The sequence below is a fragment of the Oncorhynchus mykiss genome, chromosome 10, assembly GCF_013265735.2.
Source record: "Oncorhynchus mykiss isolate Arlee chromosome 10, USDA_OmykA_1.1, whole genome shotgun sequence".
Taxonomy (NCBI): domain Eukaryota; kingdom Metazoa; phylum Chordata; class Actinopteri; order Salmoniformes; family Salmonidae; genus Oncorhynchus; species Oncorhynchus mykiss.
The window spans coordinates 11,635,572-11,659,455 of record NC_048574.1 but is presented as its reverse complement, the minus strand read 5'-3'; the positions used below and the strand labels follow the sequence as shown (position 1 = coordinate 11,659,455).

Below are 23,884 nucleotides of genomic sequence, written 5' to 3'. Positions count from 1 at the left end.
GAAATGGTGCCACACCAAACTGGAAGTCTTCCGACTAGCTTGGAAAGACACTGCACGGCACTATCGAAGAACCCTCACTGCTGCTCGAACATCCTATTTTTCCAACTTAATTGAGGAAAATAAGAACAATCCAAAATGTATTTTTGATACTGTCGCAAAGCTAACTAAAAAGTAGCATTCCCCAAGAGAGGATGGCTTTCACTTCAGCAGTAATAAATTCATGAACTTCTTTGAGGAAAAGATCATGATCATTAGAAAGCAAATTACGGACTCCGCTTTAAATCTGCGTATTCCTACAAAGCTCAGTTGTCCTGAGTCTGCACAACTCTGCCAGGACCTAGGATCAAGAGAGACACCCAAGTGTTTGAGTACTATATTTCTTGACACAATGATGAAAATAATCATGGCCTCTAAACCTTCAAACTGCATACTGGACCCAACTAAACTACTTAACGAGCTGCTTCCTGTGCTTGGCCCTCCTATGTTGAACATAATAAACGGCTCTCTATCCACCGGATGTGTCCCAAACTCACTAAAAGTGGCAGTAATAAAGCCTCTCTTGAAAAAGCCAAACCTTGACCCAGAAAATATAAAAAACTATTGGCCTATATGGTCTAATCTTCCATTCCTCTCTAAAGTTTTTGAAAAAGCTGTTGCGCAGCATCTCACTGCCTTCCTGAGGACAAACAATGTAAACAAAATGCTTCAGTCTGGTTTTAGACACCATCATAGCACTGAGGCTGCACTTGTGAAGGTGGTAAATTACCTTTTAATGGCGTCAGACCGAGGCTCTGCATCTGTCCTCATGCTTCTCGACCTTAGTGCTGCTTTTGACAACATCGATCACCACATTCTTTTGGAGAGATTGGAAACCCAAATTGGTCAATACGGACATGTTCTGGCCTGGTTTAGATCTTATCTGTTGGAAAGATATCAATTTGTCTCTGTGAATGGTTTGTCCTCTGACAAATCAACTGTAAATTTCGGTGTTCCTCAAGGTTCCGTTTTAGGACCACGATTGTTTTCACTATATATTTTTCCTCTTGGGGATGTCATTCGAAAACATAATGATAACTTTCACTGCTATGCAGATGACACACAGCTGTACATTTCAATGAAACATGGTGAAGCCCCAAAATTGCCCTCGCTAGAAGCCTGTGTTTCAGACATAAGGAAGTGGATGGCTGCAAACGTTCTACTTTTAAACTCGGACAAAACAGAGATGCTTGTTCTAGGTCCCAAGACACAAAGAGATCTTCTGTTGAATCTGACAATTAATCTTGATGGTTGTACAGTCGTCTCAAATAAAACTGTGAAGGACCTCGGCGTTACTCTGGACCCTGATCTCTCTTTTGATGAACATATCAAGACTGATTCAAGGCAGCTTTTTTCCATCTACGTAACATTGCAAAAATCAGAAACTTTCTGTCCAAAAATGATGCAGAAAAATTAATCCATGCTTTTGTTACTTCTAGGTTAGACTACTGCAATGCTCTACTTTTCGGCTACCCGGATAAAGCAGTAAATAAACTTCAGTTAGTGCTAAATACGGCTGTAGAATCCTGACTAGAACCAATTTTTTAAAATTATATTACTCCAGTGCTAGCTTCTCTACACTGGCTTCCTATTAAGGCTAGGGCTGATTTCAAGGTTTTACTGCTAACCTACAAAGCATGACATGGGCTTGCTCCTACCTATCTTTCCGATTTGGTCCTGCTGTACATACCTACACGTACACTATGGTCACAAGACGCAGGCCTCCTAATTGTCCCTAGAATTTCTAAGCAAATAGCTGTAGGCAGGGCTTTCTCCTATAGAGCTCCACTTTTATGGAATGGTCTGCCTACCCATGGGAGAGACGCACTCATTCTCAACATTTAAGTCTTTACTGAAGACTCATCTCTTCAGTAGGTCATGTGATTGAGTGTAGTCTGGCCCAGGAGAGTGAAGGTGAACGGAAAGGCTCTGGAGCAACGAACCGCCCTTGCTGTCTCTGCCTGGCCGGTTCCCCTCTCTCCACTGGGATTCTCTGCCTCTAACCCTATTACAGGGTCTGAGTAACTGGCTTACTGGTGCTCTTCCATGCTGTCCCTAGGAGGGGTGCGTCACTTGAGTGGGTTGAGTCGCTGACTTGGTCTTCGTGTCTCGGTTGGCACCCCCCGTTGGGTTGTGCCGTGGCGGAGATCTTTGTGGGCTATACTCAGCCTTGTCTCAGGATGGTACGTTGGTGGTTGAAGATATCCTTCTAGCGGTGTGGGGGCTGAGCTTTGGCAAAGTGGATGGGGTTATATCCTTCCTGTTTGGCCCTGTCCGGGGGTATCATCGAATGGGGCCACAGTGTCTCCTGACCCCTCTTGTCTCAGCCTCCAGTATTTATGCTGCAGTAGATTATGTGTCGGGGGGCTAGGGTCAGTCTGGTATATCTGGAGTATTTCTCCTGTCTTACCCGGTGTCCTGTGTGAATTTAAGTATGCTTTCTCTAATTCTTTATTTCTCTCTCGGAGGAGGACCTGAGCCCTAGGTCCGTGCCTCAGGACTACCTGGCATGATTACTCCTTGCTGTCCCCAGTCCACCTGGCCTTGCTGCTGCTCCAGTTTCAACTGTTCTGCCTGCGGCTATGGAACCCTGACCTGTTCACCGGACATGCTACTTGTCCCAAACCTGCTGTTTTCAACTCTCTAGAGATGGCAGGAGCGGTAGAGATACTCTCAACGATCGGCTATTAAAAGCCAACTGACATTTACTCCTGAGGTGCTGACTTGTTGCACCCTCGACAACTACTGTGATTATTATTATTTGACCATGCTGGTCATTTATGAACATTTGAACATCTTGGCCATGTTCTGTTATAATCTCCACCCGGCACAGCCAGAAGAGGACTGGCCACTCTTCATAGCCTGGTTCCTCTCTAGGTTTCTTCCTAGGTTTTGGCCTTTCTAGGGAGTTTTTCCTAGCCACCGTGCTTCTACACCTGCAATGCTTGCTGTTTGGGGTTTTAGGCTGGGTTTCTGTACAGCACTTTGATATATCAGCTGATGTAAGAAGGCCTATATAAATACATTTGATTTGATTTAACCATGGAAAGGTGACTGGGAATATGGCCGAATACAAACACTGTAGTTATTCCCTCCGTAAGGCAATCAAACAGGCAAAATGTCAGTACAGAGACAAATTTGAGTCGCAATTCAACAGCTCAGACACCAGATGTATGCAGCAGGGTCTACAGACAATCATGGACTACAAATGGAAAACCAGCCACGCTGAGGACACTTATGTCTTGCCTCCGGATAAGATATACACCTTTTTTTGCCCACTTTGAGCATAACACAGTGCCACTGACGCTGCAAGCTACCAAGGACTGTGGGTTCTCCTTCTCCGTGGCAAGGCTGCCGACCCAGACAGCATCCCTAGCCTCATCCTCAGAGCATGCGCGGACCAGCTGGATGGAGTGTTTATGGACATATTCAATCCCTCCCTCTCCCAGTCTGCTGTCCCCACAAGCTACAAGATGTCCACCATTGTTCCTGTACCCAAGAAAGCAAAAGTAACTGAACTAAATGACTGTAGCGCTCACTTCTGTCATTATGAAGTGCTTTGAGAGACTGCCCTATCCCATCTGGACAAGAGGAATACCTATGTAAGAATGCTGTTCATTGACTATAGCTCAGCATTCAACACCATAGTACCCTCCAAGCTCAGCTTTTATCTCAAGGCCATCGGACTATAAAATAGCCACCACTAGCACCTTAGAGGAGTTGAAATCACTGGCCAGTTTAATAATGGAACACTAGTCACTTTAGTAATGTTTACATATTTTGCATTACTCATCTCTTATGTATATACTGTATTCTATTCTATTCTACTGTATTTAAGTCTGTGCCTCTCCGACATTGCTCATCCAAATATGTATATATTCTTAATACCATTCCTTTACTTTAGATCTGTGTGTATTGTGTGTATTGTAGTGAAATTGTTAGATATCTGACTGGCCATCTGGCATTTCGGGCAAATGACAGATAGGCTGGTAAATGTTTTGCCTAGTGGGCTTGTCTAAGCTAGTTCTTTTTGCACAAAATGATTCTGATCTGGCTAATAATGGGGGCCTGTCATGCCAAATAGTCCTCTCTGCATCACAATGGGATTAATAAGTTAGCAGACTCCACTGATATAGTTAGACATCTGTCATATTGAGGTGTTTAGCTATAAATTTAACCTGATCAATCAAATGGATAGGTGTAAGCAATTTTGGTAATTCCAAATGCCCTTAACTAGGTGTCTTTGCTAGACAGACAAAGAGAGAGGGGGGGGGGAAAGTAAGAAAGAAAGGATGAGAGGGAGAGAGAGGTTGGAAAAGACTGAAAGACCGAGAGAGAGATGGAGAGAAAGAAACAGAGAGAGAAAGAGAGCAGTGGAAATGTACTTAGACTTGAGTATTTCAACAACTCTTCTCTTCCAACTTTTAGGCAATCATATGTACCTACGGGGGAAGGTCGTGCTGATAGAGATGCATGCTGGCCATGTCGGAGTGAAGAAGATTTTTTAAATAAAAAATAAATAATAATTAGCCCCTTTTTCTCCCCAATATTGTTACTGTCTTGTCTCATCGCTACAACTCCCGTGCTGACTTGGGAGAGGCGAAGGTCGAGAGCCATGCGTCCTCCGAAACACAACCCAACCAAGCCACACTGCTTCTTGACACAATGCACATCCAACCCGGAAGCCAGCCGCACCAATGTGTTGGACGAAACACCGTACACCTGGTAACCTGGTCAGCGTGCACTAGCCTGCCACAGGAGTCGCTAGTGCGCGATGAGACAAGGATATCCCTGCCGACCAAACCCTTCCTAACCCAGACGACGCTGGGCCAATTGTGTGCCGCCCCATGGGCCTCTCTGTCACGGCCGGCTGCGACAAAGCCTGGGCTTGAACCCAGAATCTCTGGAGGCACAGCTAGCGCTGCAATGCTGTGCCTTAGACCACTGCCCCACCCGGGAAGCCTGTGAAGCGCATGAATGCCAAATTCTTCTGACGGGGAATTGTCAAGGAGGTGGACAGCTGGGCAAATGAAATAGCCTTTTGTTTATCAATCACATTCTATTATATCTGAATTTATTATGATTTCAATGAATGTCATATCAGAGAATACACAATGTTTCAATTTGTCACTTTGTTCTTAAAGGTCAGTACCCTGTCTAACCTGCCAGAAGTTTGAGAGTGTGAAGACTGTGGCGCCGGAGTTGAATCCCATCAAAGTTGTTTCACCATGGCACATGATCGGTATGTGTCCCAATTCAAATTTTGCCCTGATATGTTGTTTTGTAATGGTTGCTTTACTTGACCACAGCAGAGTTCAATATTATAGCACGTGTGTGTGTGTCAGTATGCTTACAAATATGAAAATCTGCATTCTGTAGGACACATATATATATACGGATAAGAATAAAGTAATCTTCTCTCTAACACTTCAAATGTTATGGGTGGACCTCATCGGTCCCTTCACGAAATCCAGGAATATCAACAGCTGGTGACTGACGGTGACCGATTGCTTTACCAAGTGGGTGAAGGCAATACCCATTAAGGTTAGTAAAGGAAGAGTACGTGCTTAACTCTAAATTCCCTTCTGTAACCCATTAAAAAGGGTGCTTGGAACCAAAAATATATATTTGTTTAGTTGTTTTGTATGATACCCATCAAGTACGAGACTGGCGAGGCCACCTCCAAGGCAATGATAGACATCTTCAACACCCACGGTTCTCCTGAGGTCAGGTACGGATGTTATAGGTTATATTCTGTCAACAATGGTTTGTTTGATTTATTATTTACAATTCGTTTTTTGTTTTTCCATTGTATGGAAAACCAGAATCTGACATATTTCAATATCTTACATTGTTAATTGATATCCCTTTCCTACCCTCTCCTCCAGGTTTGGTGAATGGACCAACCAGACCCTCAAGACTGCCATGGGCAAGTACCTTGATTGGTACCAGGAAGGGTGGGCGAACAACCTGAAGGTAATTCTCTTTGCACACAACAACAGCATCCAGCCCGCCAACGAGTCTGGACGCAAGCCGCAGCTGTTGACTGAGGTAACAATACAATTGTATGTACAGTTATGGTATTTACTGTAGTCTTTCCAATTTGTGATGAGACTTAGTGTTGTTGTTTGTCTATTGCTATTTTTGTAAAACATACTTTCAGATCACTGAAACCCCACCTGATGTGGTGGAAGTTGTAGAACCAGATCAGAACGCCTTCGATGACCACCTTCGGACACAGACTGAGAAGGATGTGGAGGTTTTTGACCAGGTAAAAATGATTGTCCGCTGTTAATTTATTTTCTGGCCCTGCAAGAGATATGTAAGTAATGTATTTGTAAATAGAAATATAATTGCATTTATTCCTGTTATCAATCAAGGTGAGACTGAACATGGACAAAGCGCAGGAGAAACAGAAGGAGAGCTACCAGAGCAGAATAAAAAAGGGGACCAAGTGCTACGACATCCAGGCGAATTACTTGGTTTAGAAGAAGGGCGAAAGGACGACAGGAAGGCAAGACCTAGGAAACCTCGCTGCTCTTTTGTTCTAGCTGGGGTCACCATCTGTTAAAGTAAATAGAAACAATTTCAGACTATTTGCATTTGATAACAAAATAACATGAAGCTAGTTTGAGTTTCCATAACACTGATATTTTTTATCTTTGTCGTCTTAGGGTTAACCTCGGTGGAAGTCAACGAGCAGTTGGAGCAGTTGGAGAGGTTGGACGCTCGACCACTGGAAGCACAGACGCCCTACACTTTATTTGAAGCCCAATAGTCAAGGTATGTTAAGCTTTGGTTGCCATTCGAGAAAGCAAGAAATCGTAGTTATGCTGAGCTTATAATGATGTACCTCTTCAATTTACCTCTCCAAATGACTTTAGGACCATCGACTGTCCGAGTCCCCCAGGAGGAACAGTGGCAAGAGAAAGTATGTGAACCCTTTGGAATTACCTAGATTTCTGCATAAATTGGTCATAAAATTTGATCTGAACTTCATCTAGGTCACAACAATAGACAAACACAGTCTGCTTAAACTAATAACACACAAACAATGATGCATCTTCCTGTCTTTATTGAACACACTGTGTTGAAATTCAAAGTGCATGGTCCGGTGTGTTAGAAAAAACAGCTTTTTGGTCCCAGTCCAACCCTGCTCGTTTTCCTGCACATTGACTCAGGACTACTTGTATAAAGCCTAGTTATTGTTACTCATTGTGTATCTATTGCTACTTTTATTATTATGTGATTTACTTTTCTATTATTTCTCTCTACATTATAAGTAAGCATTTCACTGTCAGTCCACACCTGTTGTTTACGAAGCATGCGACTAATAACATTTTAATCGTTTTGATTTGATAGACGGACTTGAATAAAAATGTCTGTTTTAGTGGTTAATACCTATGTGATAAAATACTAATTGCGTGTTTACAACGTTTTACTGTCTCTTTAAGTGTATTCATTTGCTATTCAGCGGACAACTTGACAACACTCCGAGGGCATTTGTAAGTGTACAATCATAAACTTTTTATTGGACTGTGTGATACTTGCTTAGTCTTTTAGTCTTTTCATTAAAAGTAATTTGGAGAAATATGACATAGTGATAAAAGTAAACATCTTATGCTTTTCGTATTTTGTTCAGTCTGAACTTCACAGGACAGACTAAAGTAAAGACTGGCTGCAGAGAATGAAACACTGAAGATGTGACTGTTATCTGATCAGCTGATACTTGATTGCTGTATTGCCACAGTATTGTACACACATTGAGCTTGGTAAATAACAGCATACAACAAAAACATTGTTTTGTCCTTCATTTTAACACAATTTGATAAACTATAGCCCAACAGCTCATATGCTATAATGAAATGCTTTGCAATTATGCAGAATAAAAATTGTACAGCCTTTTAATTTGCAGGCATGGGCACTCTTGAATGTCTTAATTATAGGCTACCCCGACTTTCTCTGTTTCTTACTTCTATCATGTTAAATATTAGCCATCACTAGGCCTAATAACCACATATTAAACTGCCAATGTACTGTTTGTTCCCTTCAGTTGCTATAAACATTGTTTTGTTAACCTTCATTAGCTTCCTCTGTAAACGCTGTCACGGCCGTGTGGTTGTTGCTGAGGATCATTAGTAACAGTTGATAATATAAAAGAAGTAATGCAGGGTAATTAAATCATTATGGACTGGAGCGCAAGACCAAGCCATAACAGTTTGAACCCGACGCATGGCTCAATACTTAGTTGTCATCCACAGTTACATGGTTAGTGCAGGCAATAGACGAGGGTATAACCTACTAGTGTACACTATTCTCCCTATTATAATTCTATGTACACTCATTTAACATTACCATGGGTTAAAGAACTGAATGTGGCAATTTTCTGAATGAATCAAATCACCGTTTTCGTTCTTTTGTGTGTAAAGACTCTCCAAACCTGTTTTTATGATTAATAAATACGTTCCTAAACCTAAATCATCTAATAGTTTATCTACCAATTGTTGCTGAAATGGAGAAGAATATGCATATATTTAGATGTCTTTTCTTTTTCTGATCCCTAATATTCTGAAACCGTTTTCTCGATATATTCTAGTCTGTCGCCAAATGTATAACTAAAAGGTACTCCGTATTTAAATGGATGGTTTAAGATAAATAAGTGTACTGAAAGCGTATTGAATGGCCAGCAAGTGGGAGGGTTTTCAGAGATTGAATACATTTTATTCAGAGCTCGCAAGACAGCCACACCTGCAGAGTGCGTTACGTAACTGAATAAGCTAACACGGAACCCAAACCAGCTGCGTGCGTGCGCCATCGTGCATAAATGTATTTTGTCTCCCCACAACAAACGTGATCACGACACGCAGGTTAAAATATCAAAACAAACTCTGACCCAATAATATTAATTTGCACTTGCTAGCTAATTTGTCCTATTTACCTGAAATGCACAAGGTCCTCTACTCTACACATAAAACGGTCAACAAAATCGTTTCTAGTCATTTCTCTTCCTTCCAGGCTTTTTCTTCTCTTGACTTTATATTTCAATTGGCAACTTTCATAAATTAGGTGCATCACCGCCACTGACCTCATTTGTCTTCAGTCACCCACGTGGGTATAACCAATGAGGAGATGGCACATGGGTACCTGCTTCTATAAACCAATGAGGAGATGGGAGAGGCAGGACTTGCAGCGAGATCTGCGTCAAGAAATAGAACTGACCTCCATTTTAGCCCTTACCAACGCAGACGCTCGTTGGTGTGCGTGAGCAGTGTGTGTGCAATAATTGAATAATATAGATTTCTACATGTATTTTGCAACGCTTGCGCACGCGACGTAGTCAGCCTGTAAGTCTGAATCTCAAATACTGAGAAGTGAGTAGGAGAAGGGTGTGAAGGATATTCGTCTTCCTCCGACGAGGAGTATGAAGGATCGGACCAATATGCAGCGTGGTACGTGTCCATGTTGATCATTTATTAACATTGAACACCAAAAACAAAATTACAAGGAGAACGAACGAATGAAAACAAAACAGTTCTGTCTGGTGAAGACACAGAGACAGAAAACAAACACCCACGCAACACAGGTGGAAAAAGGCTACCTAAGTATGATTCTCAATCAGAGACAACTAACGACACCTGCCTCTGATTGAGAACCATAACATGCCAAACTCAAAACACAACATAGAACAACAAACATAGACAACCCACCCAACTCACGCCCTGACCATACTAAAACAAAGACATAAATAAATAGAACGTGACAAAGGGAGTGCATTTCCTAAGTCTGAATCGGCCCCTTAAATTCTAATCGGCAAGCAGACACCCACCAGGATAGAATACATTACTGATCTGAGATGATTAACCATGCATTACAAAAGGCAATGAAAGCAAATAGGGGTGTGGTGAAGGTTGTGTATTGTGCTACCAATCAACAGTTTCATAGCATGTTTTTTCAACCAAGCTACAACTACTCACATTGGGGACTCCCTCTGGTGTATCATTGTGGGCAGAGGGTCTGTAGTTAGCACCCCCCCTGTAGACGTTGATCCTCTGGGCCATCAGTCCGGTAGGGGGGTACAGACCCTGGTCCTGCATGTCCTGGAAGCCACAGAGCTGCTCCATCTCCAGGTGTCTGGGCATCTTGTGGCTGTGGAAGCTGTGGGGGTATTTCTCCTCTGGGCTGTCCAGCTCCTGGCCATCCTCGTACACATGCTTCAGCACCCTGCCGCTGACCGACGAGGCCAGCTTGAACCTCACCTTTCTGGGTTTGCTGTCATACAGCTGATCGCTGTCATACCTCTTGTCCAGTTTCCTCTGGAGCTCCTCCATGGTTCTCCTGCTGGGAGATGTGACTTTGAGAATCCACCTGAGACCCTAACGACCCTATATACTGTACCTACTTGAACAAGGAGCTGATACGATACGGGGTGTTCAATGGACTGCTTGAGATCAGCCTACCTCTACCTGCTGTCTGTCTTTAGCTACCACAGCTGAATTATTCAGTGTCAGATCGTATTCACTAAAGGATAATGGGGAAACTGAGACCGTATCATCAAATAATCATGTTTGCAGGAGTAGTGGAGTGTTGCTAAAAGCAAGAATTGTAGGCATGGAGCAGAGTGTGAATTACGGGGGGCCCAGGGAGTTCTCAGGCCCCCTCAATGAGACATGAATCCCCCTAAATGCAACAAGTATAACTGGGGAGGTGGTCCTAAATAATTCTAATTTATCCATTCTCCTATTTGTTTAAAAGGACATTTCTACTGCTACAGTGGTACATATTAAAATAAAAGCTTATCCAAATTTAACAAACACCCCCAACCGCTGAGTCATGGTTTAAAACATTTTTCTTTTTTTTCGTGGCTGCATCCTGGAACAATCCCGTATTTTAGCCACTTTTCAAATCAAATCAAAGTTTATTGGTTGTGTACACAGATTTGCAGATGTTTTCGCAGGTGCAGTGAAAGGCTTGTGTTTCTAGTTCCAACAGTGCAGTAATAATACAAAACAATATTCACCAATCCAAAAAGTTTAAAGAAAGAAATTAAGAAATATCAGAATGAGCAATGTCAGAGTCCAGAATATAAATATACACTGAATGTATAAAACATTAGTAACAACTTCCTGATATTGAGTTGCCCTAAGAACAGCCTCATTTCATCGGGGCAGGGACTCTGCAAGGTGTAAAAACCTTTCAAAGGGTTTCTGGCCCATGATGACTACAATACTTTCCACAGTTGTGTCAAGTTGGTTGGATGTTCTTTGGGTGGTGGACCATTCTTGAATACCAAATACTGAAAAGTGAGTATAACGACTTGGAGCTAGCCATTGTAAGTTCAGAGTCACTCGCCCCAACAGTGTGTATGTGGTGGAGGCGAGCAAAAGCTCGGGAGAGAGGGGGGAGTGTGGTTGGGGTATCAGATAGGGTGAGACAGGCCAGGGCACACAGTGAATCCAAGCAGCAGTGTCGAATCCAAGCAGCAGTGCAGCAGGCAATGGGAGTAGGTGTCACCCATTTGGGAGAAGCTATAGCAAAGCACCCCCTGCAGCAAAGCACCCCCACAACATGATGCTGCCACTCCCGTGCTTCACGGTTGGGATGGTGTTCTTCTGCTTGCAAGCTCCCCCTTTTTCCTCCAAACATAACGATGGTCATTCTGGCCAAACAATTCTATTTTTGTTTCATCAGACCAGAGGACATTCCTCCAAGAAGTACGATCTTTGTCCCCACGTGCAGTTGCAAACCATAGTGTGGCTATTTTAAGGAGGTTTTGGAGCAGTGGCTTCTTCCTTGCTGAGCTGCCCTTCAGGTTATGTCGATATAGGACTCATTTTACAAAGGATATAGATACTTTTGCACCTCTTTCCTCCAGCATCTTCACAAGGTCCTTTGCTGTTGTTCTGTGATTATTTTGCACTTTTGGCACCAAAGTACATTTATCTCTAGGAGACAAAACGCGTCTCCTTCTTGAGCGCTATGACGGCTGTGTGGTCCATTGGTGTTTATACTTGCGTACTATTGTTTGTACAGATGAACGATGTACCTTCAGGCGTTTGGAAATTGCTCCCAAGGATGAACCAGACTTGTGGTGGTCTACAATTGTTTTCTGAGGTCTTGGCTGATTTCTTTTGATTTTCCCATGATGTCAAGCAAAGAGGCACTGAGTTTGAAGGTTTGAAGGTAGGCCTTGAAATACATCCACAGGTACACCTCCAATTGACTCAAATTATGTCAAATAGCCTATCAGAAGCTTCTAATGCCATTACATCATTTTCTGTAATTTTCCAAGCTGTTTAAAGGCAGTCAACTTAGTGTATGTAAACTTCTGACCCACTGGATTTGTGAAAGTGAATTATAAGTGAAATAATCTGTCTGTAAACCAATGTTGGAAAAATTACTTGTATCATGCACAAAGTAGATGTCCTAACCGACTTGTCAAAACTATAGTTTGTTTACAAGAAATGTATGGCGTGGTTGAAAAACGAGTTTTAATGACTCCAACCTAAGTGTATGTAAACTTCCAATTTCAACTGTATGTCCCTGCCGAAAAATTATGCAGCTGTGTCTCTCTCTCTCTCTCTCTCTAAACGTGATGCATTAAATGTACTTTTGGATTACACAAACTCAGTATCGTAATCTGATTACATTCCGTTATTTTTCGATTACTTTCCCCTTAAGAGACATTGGAAGAAGACAAAAATGTATGTTACCAATTGAACAATATTTATTGCAGTTAACAAAGCTGGATGTAAAATTTTACTTTATGGGTAGGTTAGGTAGGCTTCTTCTAACCCATCACTTTCTACATATATGATTCAATTATATATTTACATTAAAAACCAAAGTCTATCAGAATTCCAGTCATTCCAATAAATGTTATACCCCTTGATCTTCAAGAATAGGACTTGGAAATATGGAAGTATAGATTATCCAAATTGTTTTACCTAAGCATGACCCCAAAACTAAGGACTTATTAGCCAGCCCTACTCTGTTGTTTATGATTTTGTTGTCATGGAGGACTGATTGGGCACATTGATTCAAGCTGAAAAATAAATGCTGCGCTCATGGAATGCCATGCTTTGAGCACTACTGAAATGTGCTATTTACGTGTGAAAAATTAATGCCATATGCTACATTTGCTATAGGCCTATTATTTAACTTTTAGCTTGTGACACTGATATCTTGATATTATGCAGCTGTTTAAAGGGCAAATCCATTGATGAAACAATAACAAAACGGTTGCCCAGCCTCTGTTTTGGTAAAAAGCTGAGGGATGGGCCTGAAGAAATGTAACTACTCTCAGATTAATAGACAGAGCTATGGATGCAAGGACTAACCATCCATGATATAGCAAGTGTTGTTTTAACCATTGTCGTGTCTTTGGCTATGCCGGATTAAGTGATATGACATGCTATTCTATAAAATAATTTATTCGTAATTAATATCACCTGATGAGCTAATCATGTAAATGTAATTAACTAGAGAGTCGGGCACCACAAAATATTATATATCTTCCGCATAAACCTTTAAAGACCTAGTAATATTTTACATCAATAGCAGTCAATATCAATCCTCATTCTCATCTGAAAGTTGTAAATTCTTGGTTATCTGCAAGAACTCTGGCTAACAATTTGAATCAGCAATACAAAATTGGGTTTAATTATTTATTTACTAAATACCTAACTAATCACACAGAATCACACATACAAATAATTAAATCATAACTTGATTACAAATGACGTCATAAAGGAAAACGTCCCTTGCGGGCGGAACAGATATGACAGCTTGTTACACAAAGGAAAGGGGCTGGGTTTGAGTGAAAGAGCGGGAAGACTGAGGGACACAGGGAGAAGCTGTGCTATCGTATATACAGTATCTGATGCATTCTACATTACCGCCCATTTGGAAAAGGAAAATGCAATAAATATTTACTCTGAACTGCGCTTCGGTAGGTTGGTGGTAGATGGAAGGCCGTGTTGCCAAACCGAGTCCTTTGAAGAATGTCTCTGGTTGTCAGTTCAATACGTTGTAGTAACATTGTTGGGTGATAGACGGGATACTCTGTCTGTTCCTTCCTAACCCTCGTTGCATCTGCTGTTGCTAACTCAACGGCTAGGAGGTATCACTTCTGTAGTGAATAAGAGTTCAAAGTTCATACCATTCACAACCATGCTCACACGGATGTTGGCTTCGTTCTGTAGTTTTTAGCGTCGTCCTCACATCATCGGAACAGGAAGTCATATTATCGTCAAGGGCTTATATAGGAAGGGAGAGGAGGGCGTGTTTGAAAAGTTTTATAGCCCATGTCCCTTCACAGGGGCGGGCCACTGATTTAACAGAGCCATATCTTATGAAGACCCAAATCTCATATTTTAGAAGCTAAAATCACATTTCATCTCGTCACGAATAATTTGTTTTGAACAACAATTCCATGTGAATCCGATAACTCGTGTAGACTTTCCACTGTAGAGTTTATGTCATCTTATCATTGATGAGAATGTCTCAGATGACAACCGAACTGTCATCATATTCATTAAGTACCACCGCATATGTTCAATTGTTTCCGATTATGTCACGACTTCTACCGAAGGTAACTCCTCTCCCTGTTCGGGCGTCGCTCAGAGGTTTACTAGCCACCACCGATCCCTTTTTCCTTTTCTGGTTGTTTTGTCTGTGTTCCTTTTCACACCTGGTTTCAATTGCGTTTATTTCTGTGTGTATATAGGGCACCTGTTGCCTGCCTTAATTTGTGCGGGATTAAGCTAGTGTGTATTTTGGCTTGATTATCTTTGATGTTTATTGTTTTCACTATTAGCAGGTGTAGTTAAGTTTCGGAACTGAGTTTGTGCATTGCTTTCACTATTTAGGCACTTGTATGTAAATCAAATAAAATCAAATTTTATTTGCCACATACACATGGTTAGCAGATGTTAATGCGAGTGTAGCAAAATGCTTGTGCTTCTAGTTCTGACAATGCAGTAATAACCAACAAGTAATCTAACTAATAATTCCAAAACTACTGTCTTATACACACAAGTGTAAGGGGATAAAGAATATGTACATAAAGATAAAGAGTGATGGTACAGAGCGGCATAGGCAAGATACAGTAGATGGTATCGAGTACAGTATATACATATGAGATGAGTATGTAAACAAAGTGGGATAGTTAAAGTGGCTAGTGATACATGTATTACATAAAGATGCAGTAGATGATATAGAGTACAGTATATACGTATACATATGAGATTAATAATGTAGGGTATGTAAACATTATATTAGGTAGCATTGTTTAAAGTGGCTAATGATATATTTTACATAATTTCACTTCAATTCCCATTGTTAAAGTGGCTGGAGTTGAGTCAGTGTGTTGGCAGCAGCCACTCAATGTTAGTGGTGGCTGTTTAACAGTCTGATGGCCTTGAGATAGAAGCTGTTTTTCAGTCTCTCGGTCCCAGCTTTGATGCACCTGTACTGACCTTGCCTTCTGGATGATACCGGGGTGAACAGGCAGTGGCTCGGGTGGTTGTTGTCCTTGATGATCTTTATGGCCTTCCTGTAACATCGGGTGGTGTAGGTGTCCTGGAGGGCAGGTAGTTTGCCCCCGGTGATGCGTTGTGCAGACCTCACTACCCTCTGGAGAGCCTTACGGTTGTGGGCGGAGCAGTTGCCGTACCAGGCGGTGATACAGCCCGCCAGATGCTCTCGATTGTGCATCTGTAGAAGTTTGTGAGTGCTTTTGGTGTCAAGCCAAATTTCTTCAGCCTCCTGAGGTTGAAGAGGCGCTGCTGCGCCTTCTTCACGATGCTGTCTGTGTGGGTGGACCAATTCAGTTTGTCTGTGATGTGTATGCCGAGGAACTTAAAACTTGCTACCCTCTCCACTACTGTTCCGTCGATGTGGATAGGGGGGTGTTCCCTCTGCTGTTTCCTGAAGTCCACAATTATCTCCTTAGTTTTGTTGACGTTGAGTGTGAGGTTATTTTCCTGACACCACACTCCGAGGGCCCTCACCTCCTCCCTGTAGGCCGTCTCGTCGTTGTTGGTAATCAAGCCTACCACTGTAGTGTCGTCCGCAAACTTGATGATTGAGTTGGAGGCGTGCGTGGCCACGCAGTCGTGGGTGAACAGGGAGTACAGGAGAGGGCTCAGAATGCACCCTTGTGGGGCCCCAGTGTTGAGGATGTCAGGTAGGGTGTCAGGTAGGGTGGAGGTGATATGGTCCTTGACTAGTCTCTCAAAGCACTTCATGATGACGGAAGTGAGTGCTACGGGGCGGTAGTCGTTTAGCTCAGTTACCTTAGCTTTCTTGGGAACAGAAGCATGTGGGAACAGGAGACTGGGATAGGGATTGATTGAATATGTCCGTAAACACACCAGCCAGCTGGTCTGCGCATGCTCTGAGGGCGCGGCTGGGGATGCCGTCTGGGCCTGCAGCCTCACCTCGGCTGCAGTGAAGGAGAGGCCGCATGTTTTGGTTGCAGGCCATGTCAGTGGCACTGTATTGTCCTCAAAGCAGGCAAAACAGTTATTTAGTCTGCCTGGGAGCAAGACATCCTGGTCCGTGACGGGGCTGGTTTTCTATTTGTAATCTGTGATTGACTGTAGACCCTTTCACATACCTCTTGTGTCTGAGCCTTTGAATTGAGATTCTACTTTGTCTCTATACTGACGCTTAGCTTGTTTGATTGCCTTGCGGAGGGAATAGCTACACTGTTTGTATTCGGTCATGTTTCCGGTCACCTTGCCCTGATTAAAAGCAGTGGTTCGTGCTTTCAGTTTCACGCGAATGCTGCCATCAATCCACGGTTTCTGGTTTGGGAATGTTTTAATCGTTGCTATGGGAACGACATCTTCAACGCACGTTCTAATGAACTCGCACACCGAATCAGCGTATTCATCAATGTTGTTGTCTGACGCAATACGAAACATATCCCAGTCCACGTGACGGAAACAGTCTTGGAGTGTGGAATCAGATTGGTCGGACCAGCGTTGAACAGACCTCAGCGTGGGAGCTTCTTGTTTTAGTTTCTGTCTGTAGATCAGATTTTCCGAAAGGAGGGCGGGGCAGGGCCTTATATGCGTCGCGGAAGTTAGAATAGCAGTGATCCAAGGTTTTGCCAGCCCTGATTGCGCAATCGAGATGCTGATACAATTTAGGGAGTCTTGTTTTCAGATTAGCCTTGTTAAAATCCCCAGCTACAATGAATGCAGCCTCAGGATGTATGGATTCCAGTTTGCAAAGAGTCAAATAAAGTTTGTTCAGAGCCATCGATGTGTCTGCTTGGGGGGGAATATATACGGCTGTGATTATAATCAAAGAGAATTCCCTTGGTAGATAATGCGGTCGACATTTGATTGTGAGGAATTCTAAATCAGGTGAACAGAAGGACTTGAGTTCCTGTATGCTTTTGAGACCACACCACGTCTCGTTAGCCAAAAGGCATACGCCCCCGCCCCTCTTCTTACCAGAAAGATGTTTGTTTCTGTCGGCGCGATGCGTGGAGAAACCAGCTGGCTGCACCGACTCCGATAGCGTCTCTCCAGTGAGCCATGTTTCCGTGAAGCAAAGAACGTTACAGTCTCTGATGTCCCTCTGGAATGCTACCCTTGCTCGGATTTCATCAACCTTGTTGTCAAGAGACTGGACATTGGCGAGAAGTATACTGGGGAGTGGTGCACGATGTGCCTGTCTCCGGAGTCTGACCAGAAGACCGCTACGTTTCCCTCTTTTACGAAGTTGTTTTTTTGGGTTGCCGGCTGGGATCCATTCCGTTGTCCTGGGTGAAAGGCAGAACACAGGATCCGCTTCGCGAAAGTCATATTCTTGGTCGTACTGATGGTGAGTTGACGCTGCTCTTATATTCAGTAGTTCTTCTCGAATGTATGTAATGAAACCTAAGATGACCTGGGGTACTAATGTAAGAAATAACACGTAAAAAAACAAAATAGTGCATAGTTTCCTAGGAACGCGAAGCGAGGCGGCCATCTCTGTCAGCGCCGGAAGTAAAAAAAAGAATAATAAAAAAACACAATCCGTATGGCGCAAATAGCTAAATGAGAGAGCAGTAGCGTGATTCACATCAATGCGCTATGTAAATATCAATAATAAGTTAAATCCATTTTGACGAAGACTACACCACTGCTGTCATCCTTACCTCCAAGCATTTATTCAAGTTGGATCATCTTTGAATGCTGACAGCAATTGCACCATTGGAAGACATAGCTTGGACTGTGGCCTACAAAAGCCTATTTGTGATATTTTCCTGTGATCCATCAAACATGTTTTGTGTCATCATGGTGGTCTTTGACTTGTGGTCAGACTCACTCAGGTGGAACGAACTTAAACTAGCTCCTTTTTTCAATGCTGATTTGAATGTCATTGAGAAAACAGAGAAGTGTCAAATATTTTTTTTCACAAACATCCTTTATGAATTTAAAAGTAATCCTCAAAGTAATCATCTAATTTTTCAAGTATCTGTAATCTGATTACAATATTTTTGCTGGTAATGTAATGGATTACTGTAATGGCTGTCTTGGGTGGAAGAGAGGACCAAAGCGCAGCGTGGTTAATGTTCATCTTTTTAATAAACAACTGAACACTTCAAAAACACAAAACAACAAAGTGAAAACCGAAACAGTTCTGTCTGGTGCAGACACACAAAGACTGAAAATAACCACCCACAAAACACTATGGAAAACAGGCTACCTAAATATGGTTCTCAATCAGGGACAACGATAGACAGCTGCCTCTGATTGAGAACCATATCAGGCCAAACTCAGAAATAGAAAATATAGATAAACTAACATAGACTGCCCACCCCAACTCACGCCCTGACCATACTAAATAAAGACAAAACAAAAGAATAAAGGTCAGAACGTGACAATTACAGCTATTTATTTATTTTTGTTTTATTTCACCTTTATTTAACCAGGTAGGCTAGTTGAGAACAATTTCTCATTTGCAACTGCTACCTGCCCAAGATAAAGCATAGCAATTTGACACATACAACAACACAGAGTTATACATGGAATAAACAAAACATAGTCAAAAATACAGTAGAGCAAAAGAAAACAAAAAGTCTATATACAGTGAGTGCAAATGAGGTAAGATAAGGGAGTTAAGGCAAAAAATAGGCCATGGTGGCGAAGTAATTACAATTAAAAACTGGAATGGTAGATGTGCAGAAGATGAATGTGCAAGTAGAGATGCTGGGGTGCAAAGGAGCAAGATAAATATATAAATACTGTATGGGGATGAGGTAGGTAGATAGACGGGCTGTTTACAGATGGGCTATGTACTGGTGCAGTGATCTGTGAGCTGCTCTGACAGCTGGTGCTTAAAGTTAGTGAGGAGGAATTGGCTTTGGGGGTGACCAGTGAGATATACCTGCTGGCGCGTGTGCTACGAGTGGGTGCTGCTATGGTGACCAGTCAGCTGAGATAAGGCGGGGTTTTACCTAGCAAAGACTTGTAGATAACTGTTGCCAGTGGGTTTGGCGACAAGTACGAAGTGAGGGCCAACCAACGAGAGCGTACAGATCGCAATGGTGGGTAGTGTCTGGGGCTTTGGTGACAAAACGGATTGCACTGTGATAGACTGCATCCAGTTTGTTGAGTAGAGTGTTGGAGGCTATTTTATAGATAACATCACCAATGTCGAGATTCGGTAGCATGGTCAGTTTTACGAGGGTATGTTTGGCAGCATGAGTGAAGGATGCTTTGTTTTGATAAAGGAAGCCAATTCTAGATTTAATTTTGGATTGGAGATGCTTAATGTGAGTCTGGAAGGAGAGTTTACAGTCTAACCAGGCACCTAGGTATTTGTAGTTGTCCACGTATTCTAAGTAAGAGCCGTCCAGAGTTGTGATGCTGGACGGGTGAGCAGGTGCGGGCAGTGATCGGTTGAATAGCATGCATTTAGTTTTATTTGCGTTTAAGAGCAGTTGGAGGCCACGGAAGGGGAGTTGTATGGCATTGAAGCTCGTCTGGAGGTTAGTTAACACAGTGTCCAATGAGGGGCCAGAGGGATACAGAATGGTGTCGTCTGCGTAGAGGTGTACCAGAGAATCACCAGCAGCAAGAGCAACATCATTGATGTATACAGAGAAGAGAGTCGGCCCGAGGGTTGAACCCTGTGGCACCCCCATAGAGACTGCCAGAAGTCCGAACAACAGGCCCTCCGATTTGATACACTGAACTCTATCAGAGAAGTAGTTGGTAAACCAGGCAAGGCAATCATTTGAGAAACCAAGGCTGTCGAGTTTGCCATTAAGAATGTGATTATTGACAGAGTCTAAAGCCTTGGCCAGGTCGATGAATACGGCTGCACAGTAATGTCTCTTATCGATGGCGGTTATGATGTTGTTTAGGACCTTGAGTGTGGCTGAGGTGCCCCAATGACCAGCTCTGAAACCAGATTGCATAGCGGAGAAGGTACGGTGGGATTCAAAATGGTCGGTAATCTGTTTGTTAACTTGGCTTTCGAAGACGTTAGAAAGACAGGTTGGATAGACATAGGTCTGTAGCAGTTTGGGTCTAGAGTGTCACCCCCTTTGAAGAGGGAGATGACCGCGGCAGCTTTCCAATCTTTGGGAATCTCAGACGATTCGAAAGAGAGGTTGAACAGGCTAATAATAGGGGTTGCAACAATTTTGGCAGATCATTTTAGAAAGAGAGGGTCCAGATTGTCTAGCACTGCTGATTTGTAGGGGTCCAGATTTTGCAGCTCTTTCAGAACATCAGCTATCTGGATTTGGGTAAAGGAGAAATGGTGGGGGCTTTGCTGGGTTGCTGTGGAGGGTGCCGGGCAGTTGACCGGGCTGGGGGTAGCCAGGTGGAAAGCATGGCCAGCCGGAGAGAAATGCTTATTGAAATTCTCAATTATAGTGGATTTATTCGGTGGTGACAGTGTTTCCTAGCATCAGAGCAGTGGGCAGCTGGGAAGAAGTGTTCTTATTCTCCATGGACTTTACAGTTTCCCAGAACTTTTTTGAATTAGTACTACAGGATGCAAATTTCTGTTTGAAAAAGCTAGCCTTAGCTTTCCTAACTGCCTGTGTATATTTGTTCCTAACTTCCCTGAAAAGTTGCATATCACGGGGGCTATTCGATGCTAATGCAGAATGCCACAGGATGTTTTTGTACAGGTCTGGAGTGAAACAAGGACTATATCTATTCCTAGTTCTACATTTTTTGAAAAGGGCATGCTTGATTAAGATGGTGAGGAAGGCACTTTTAAAGAGTAGCAAGGCATCATCTACTGACGGGATGAGGTCAATGTCATTCCAGGATACCCCGGCCAGGTCAATTAGAAAGGCCTGCTCGCAGAAGTGTTTTAGGGAGCGTTTGACAGTGATGAGGGGTGGTCGTTTGGTCGCAGACTCATTACGGATGCAGGCAATGAGGCAGTGATCGCTGAGATCTTGATTGAAAACAGCAGAGGTGTATTTGGAGGGTGAGTTAGTTAGGATGACATCTATGAGGGTGCCCGTGTTTACGGATTTGGAGTTGTACCTGGTAGGTTCATTGATGGTCGGGGTGTCCCAGTTTAGGTCACCTAGTAGCACGAGCTCAGAAGATAGATGGGGGTCAATCAATTCACATATGGTATTGAGGGCACAGAGAGGGCAGAGGGAGGTCTATAGCAAGCGGCAAAATTGAGAGACTTGTTTCTGGAAAGGTGAATTTTTGAAGTAGAAGCTCGAATTGTTTGGGTACAGACTTGGATAGTAATACAGAACTCTGCAGGCTATCTTTGCAGTAGATTGCAACAACGCCCCCTTTGGCATTTCTATCTTGGCGGAAAATGGTTTAGTTAGCGAAGGAGATTTTTTGGCAAGTAACTAAGACATCCGGGTTGGCAGAATGTGCTAAAGCAGTGAGTAAAACAAACTTAGGGAGTAGGCTTCTTATGTTAACCTGTCTACGATACTGGTTCCCAATTGGGGATCAACCCTCCCACGTTCAGCTGAAACGGTGGCGCATGGAACGCAAAAATATTCTTAAAAATATTTAACCTCCACACATTAACAAGTCCAATAGCTCAAATGAAAGATAAACACCTTGTTCATCTAGCCAGCAAGTCAGATTTCTAAAATGTTTTACGGCGAAAACATAGCACATATATATGTAAAACCACCACCAGACACAGCTCATTTCAATAGCCAAAACATGCAATCAACAAACGCAGGATTAAAAAATAAATCGCTCACTAACCTTTTGAAAATCTTCATCAGATGACAGTCATATGACATATTACACAGTACATATTTTTTTTTTTCAATAATATGCCATTTATATCCATAAATGTCCATTTACAGTGAGTTCACCTTCAGAAATTACTCAAAAATGCCCGCAGGAAATCTATGTAGCGCGGCAAGATAACGTAAATAGACATCATAAACTTTGACTAAATATACATGTTCTACATATAGTTAGAAAGATACACTGCTTCTTTATGCAACCGCTGTGTTAGATTTATTTTTAACGTTACAGAAATCGCACACTATTCCATATGCTGAGACAGCGCTCAGTTCCAAGCTACATTTCCACGTAATGTTGGAGTCAACAGAAACACAGATTTAAGCATAAATATTCCCTTACCTTCGATGGTCTTCGTTCAGAATGTTCTGGAAGGCTTCATACTTACCCAATACATCGTTTGGTTTCAAGTCTTGCGTCTTTGTATTAGCTACTGCTAATAACATCAGCTGAAATGCACCCAAAACGTCCTCTGGTCCGGATAAGTTGCGCATCAAAACTTCAAAATTACACATTATATGTCGACTAAACAGGTCAAACTAAGTGCAGAAGCAAGCTTTATGATGTTTTAGACGTGCAAAACAAACTTCAATTCAATCGGCCATCGTCTGCCCTTCTCTTGAGTGCTGGACACAAAGGAATGGCTGGGACCAATTCGCGCCCATACGCACAGCCTATTCTCTCGTGGCACGCACTAATTTCACTCCCATAGGGTCAATTCTCGCGGGATTTCAACGATTTGAAGCTCTAATGAAAGAGGACATCTAGCGGAAGAGAAAGAAAGTGTCCCCAGAATCATAGCTCGTTGGGAAGGGTGGGGGCCATGACGTCAAAGTTGCTCCAACTTTCATGGCCACAAAAACTAGTTTGGAAGAATGCCTGCCCTGTGAGTTCTGCTATACTTACAGACATAATTCCAACGGTTTTAGAATCTTTAGAGTGTTTTCTATCCAATAATAATTTTTATTTGCATATATTAGCAATTTTTGACAGATTTTTTTTCCAGTTTACTAGGGGTACCCAATCTCTCCAATATGTCTGCCATATCCTTATTAACATGCATGAAACCAAGGCTTTTACGGTTGCAGAAGTCAACAAATGAGAGTACCTGGCGAGTGGAGCTAGGCACCGCAGGACGTGTATTAACCTCTACATCACCAGAGGAACAGAGGAGAAGTAGGATAAGGGTACAGCTAAATGCTATACGAACTGGCCGTCTAGTACGTTCGGAACAGAGAGTAAAAGGAGCAGGTTCTGGGCATGATACCATAGATTCAAGGCACAGCACACAATTCTCGCGGGATTTCAACGATTTGAAGCTCTAATGAAAGAGGACATCTAGCGGAAGAGAAAGAAAGTGTCCCCAGAATCATAGCTCGTTGGGAAGGGTGGGGGCCATGACGTCAAAGTTGCTCCAACTTTCATGGCCACAAAAACTAGTTTGGAAGAATGCCTGCCCTGTGAGTTCTGCTATACTTACAGACATAATTCCAACGGTTTTAGAATCTTTAGAGTGTTTTCTATCCAATAATAATTTTTATTTGCATATATTAGCAATTTTTGACAGATTTTTTTTCCAGTTTACTAGG

General features: G+C 42.6%; 1 protein-coding gene across 2 annotated transcripts in view; it reads right to left on the bottom strand.

Annotated features, from left to right (window-relative positions):
* The window catches only part of LOC110533346 (glutaredoxin domain-containing cysteine-rich protein 2), a 40,620-nt gene that overhangs the window by 4,390 nt on the left and 12,346 nt on the right, over positions 1 to 23,884 (bottom strand). For both annotated transcript variants that reach the window (XM_036989702.1, XM_021617458.2), the window contains exon 2: positions 10,011 to 10,371. In XM_036989702.1, coding sequence (XP_036845597.1) covers positions 10,011 to 10,364 — 354 coding nt within the window. In that variant the 5' untranslated portion in view covers positions 10,365 to 10,371. The remainder of the gene's footprint in view (positions 1 to 10,010; positions 10,372 to 23,884) is intronic.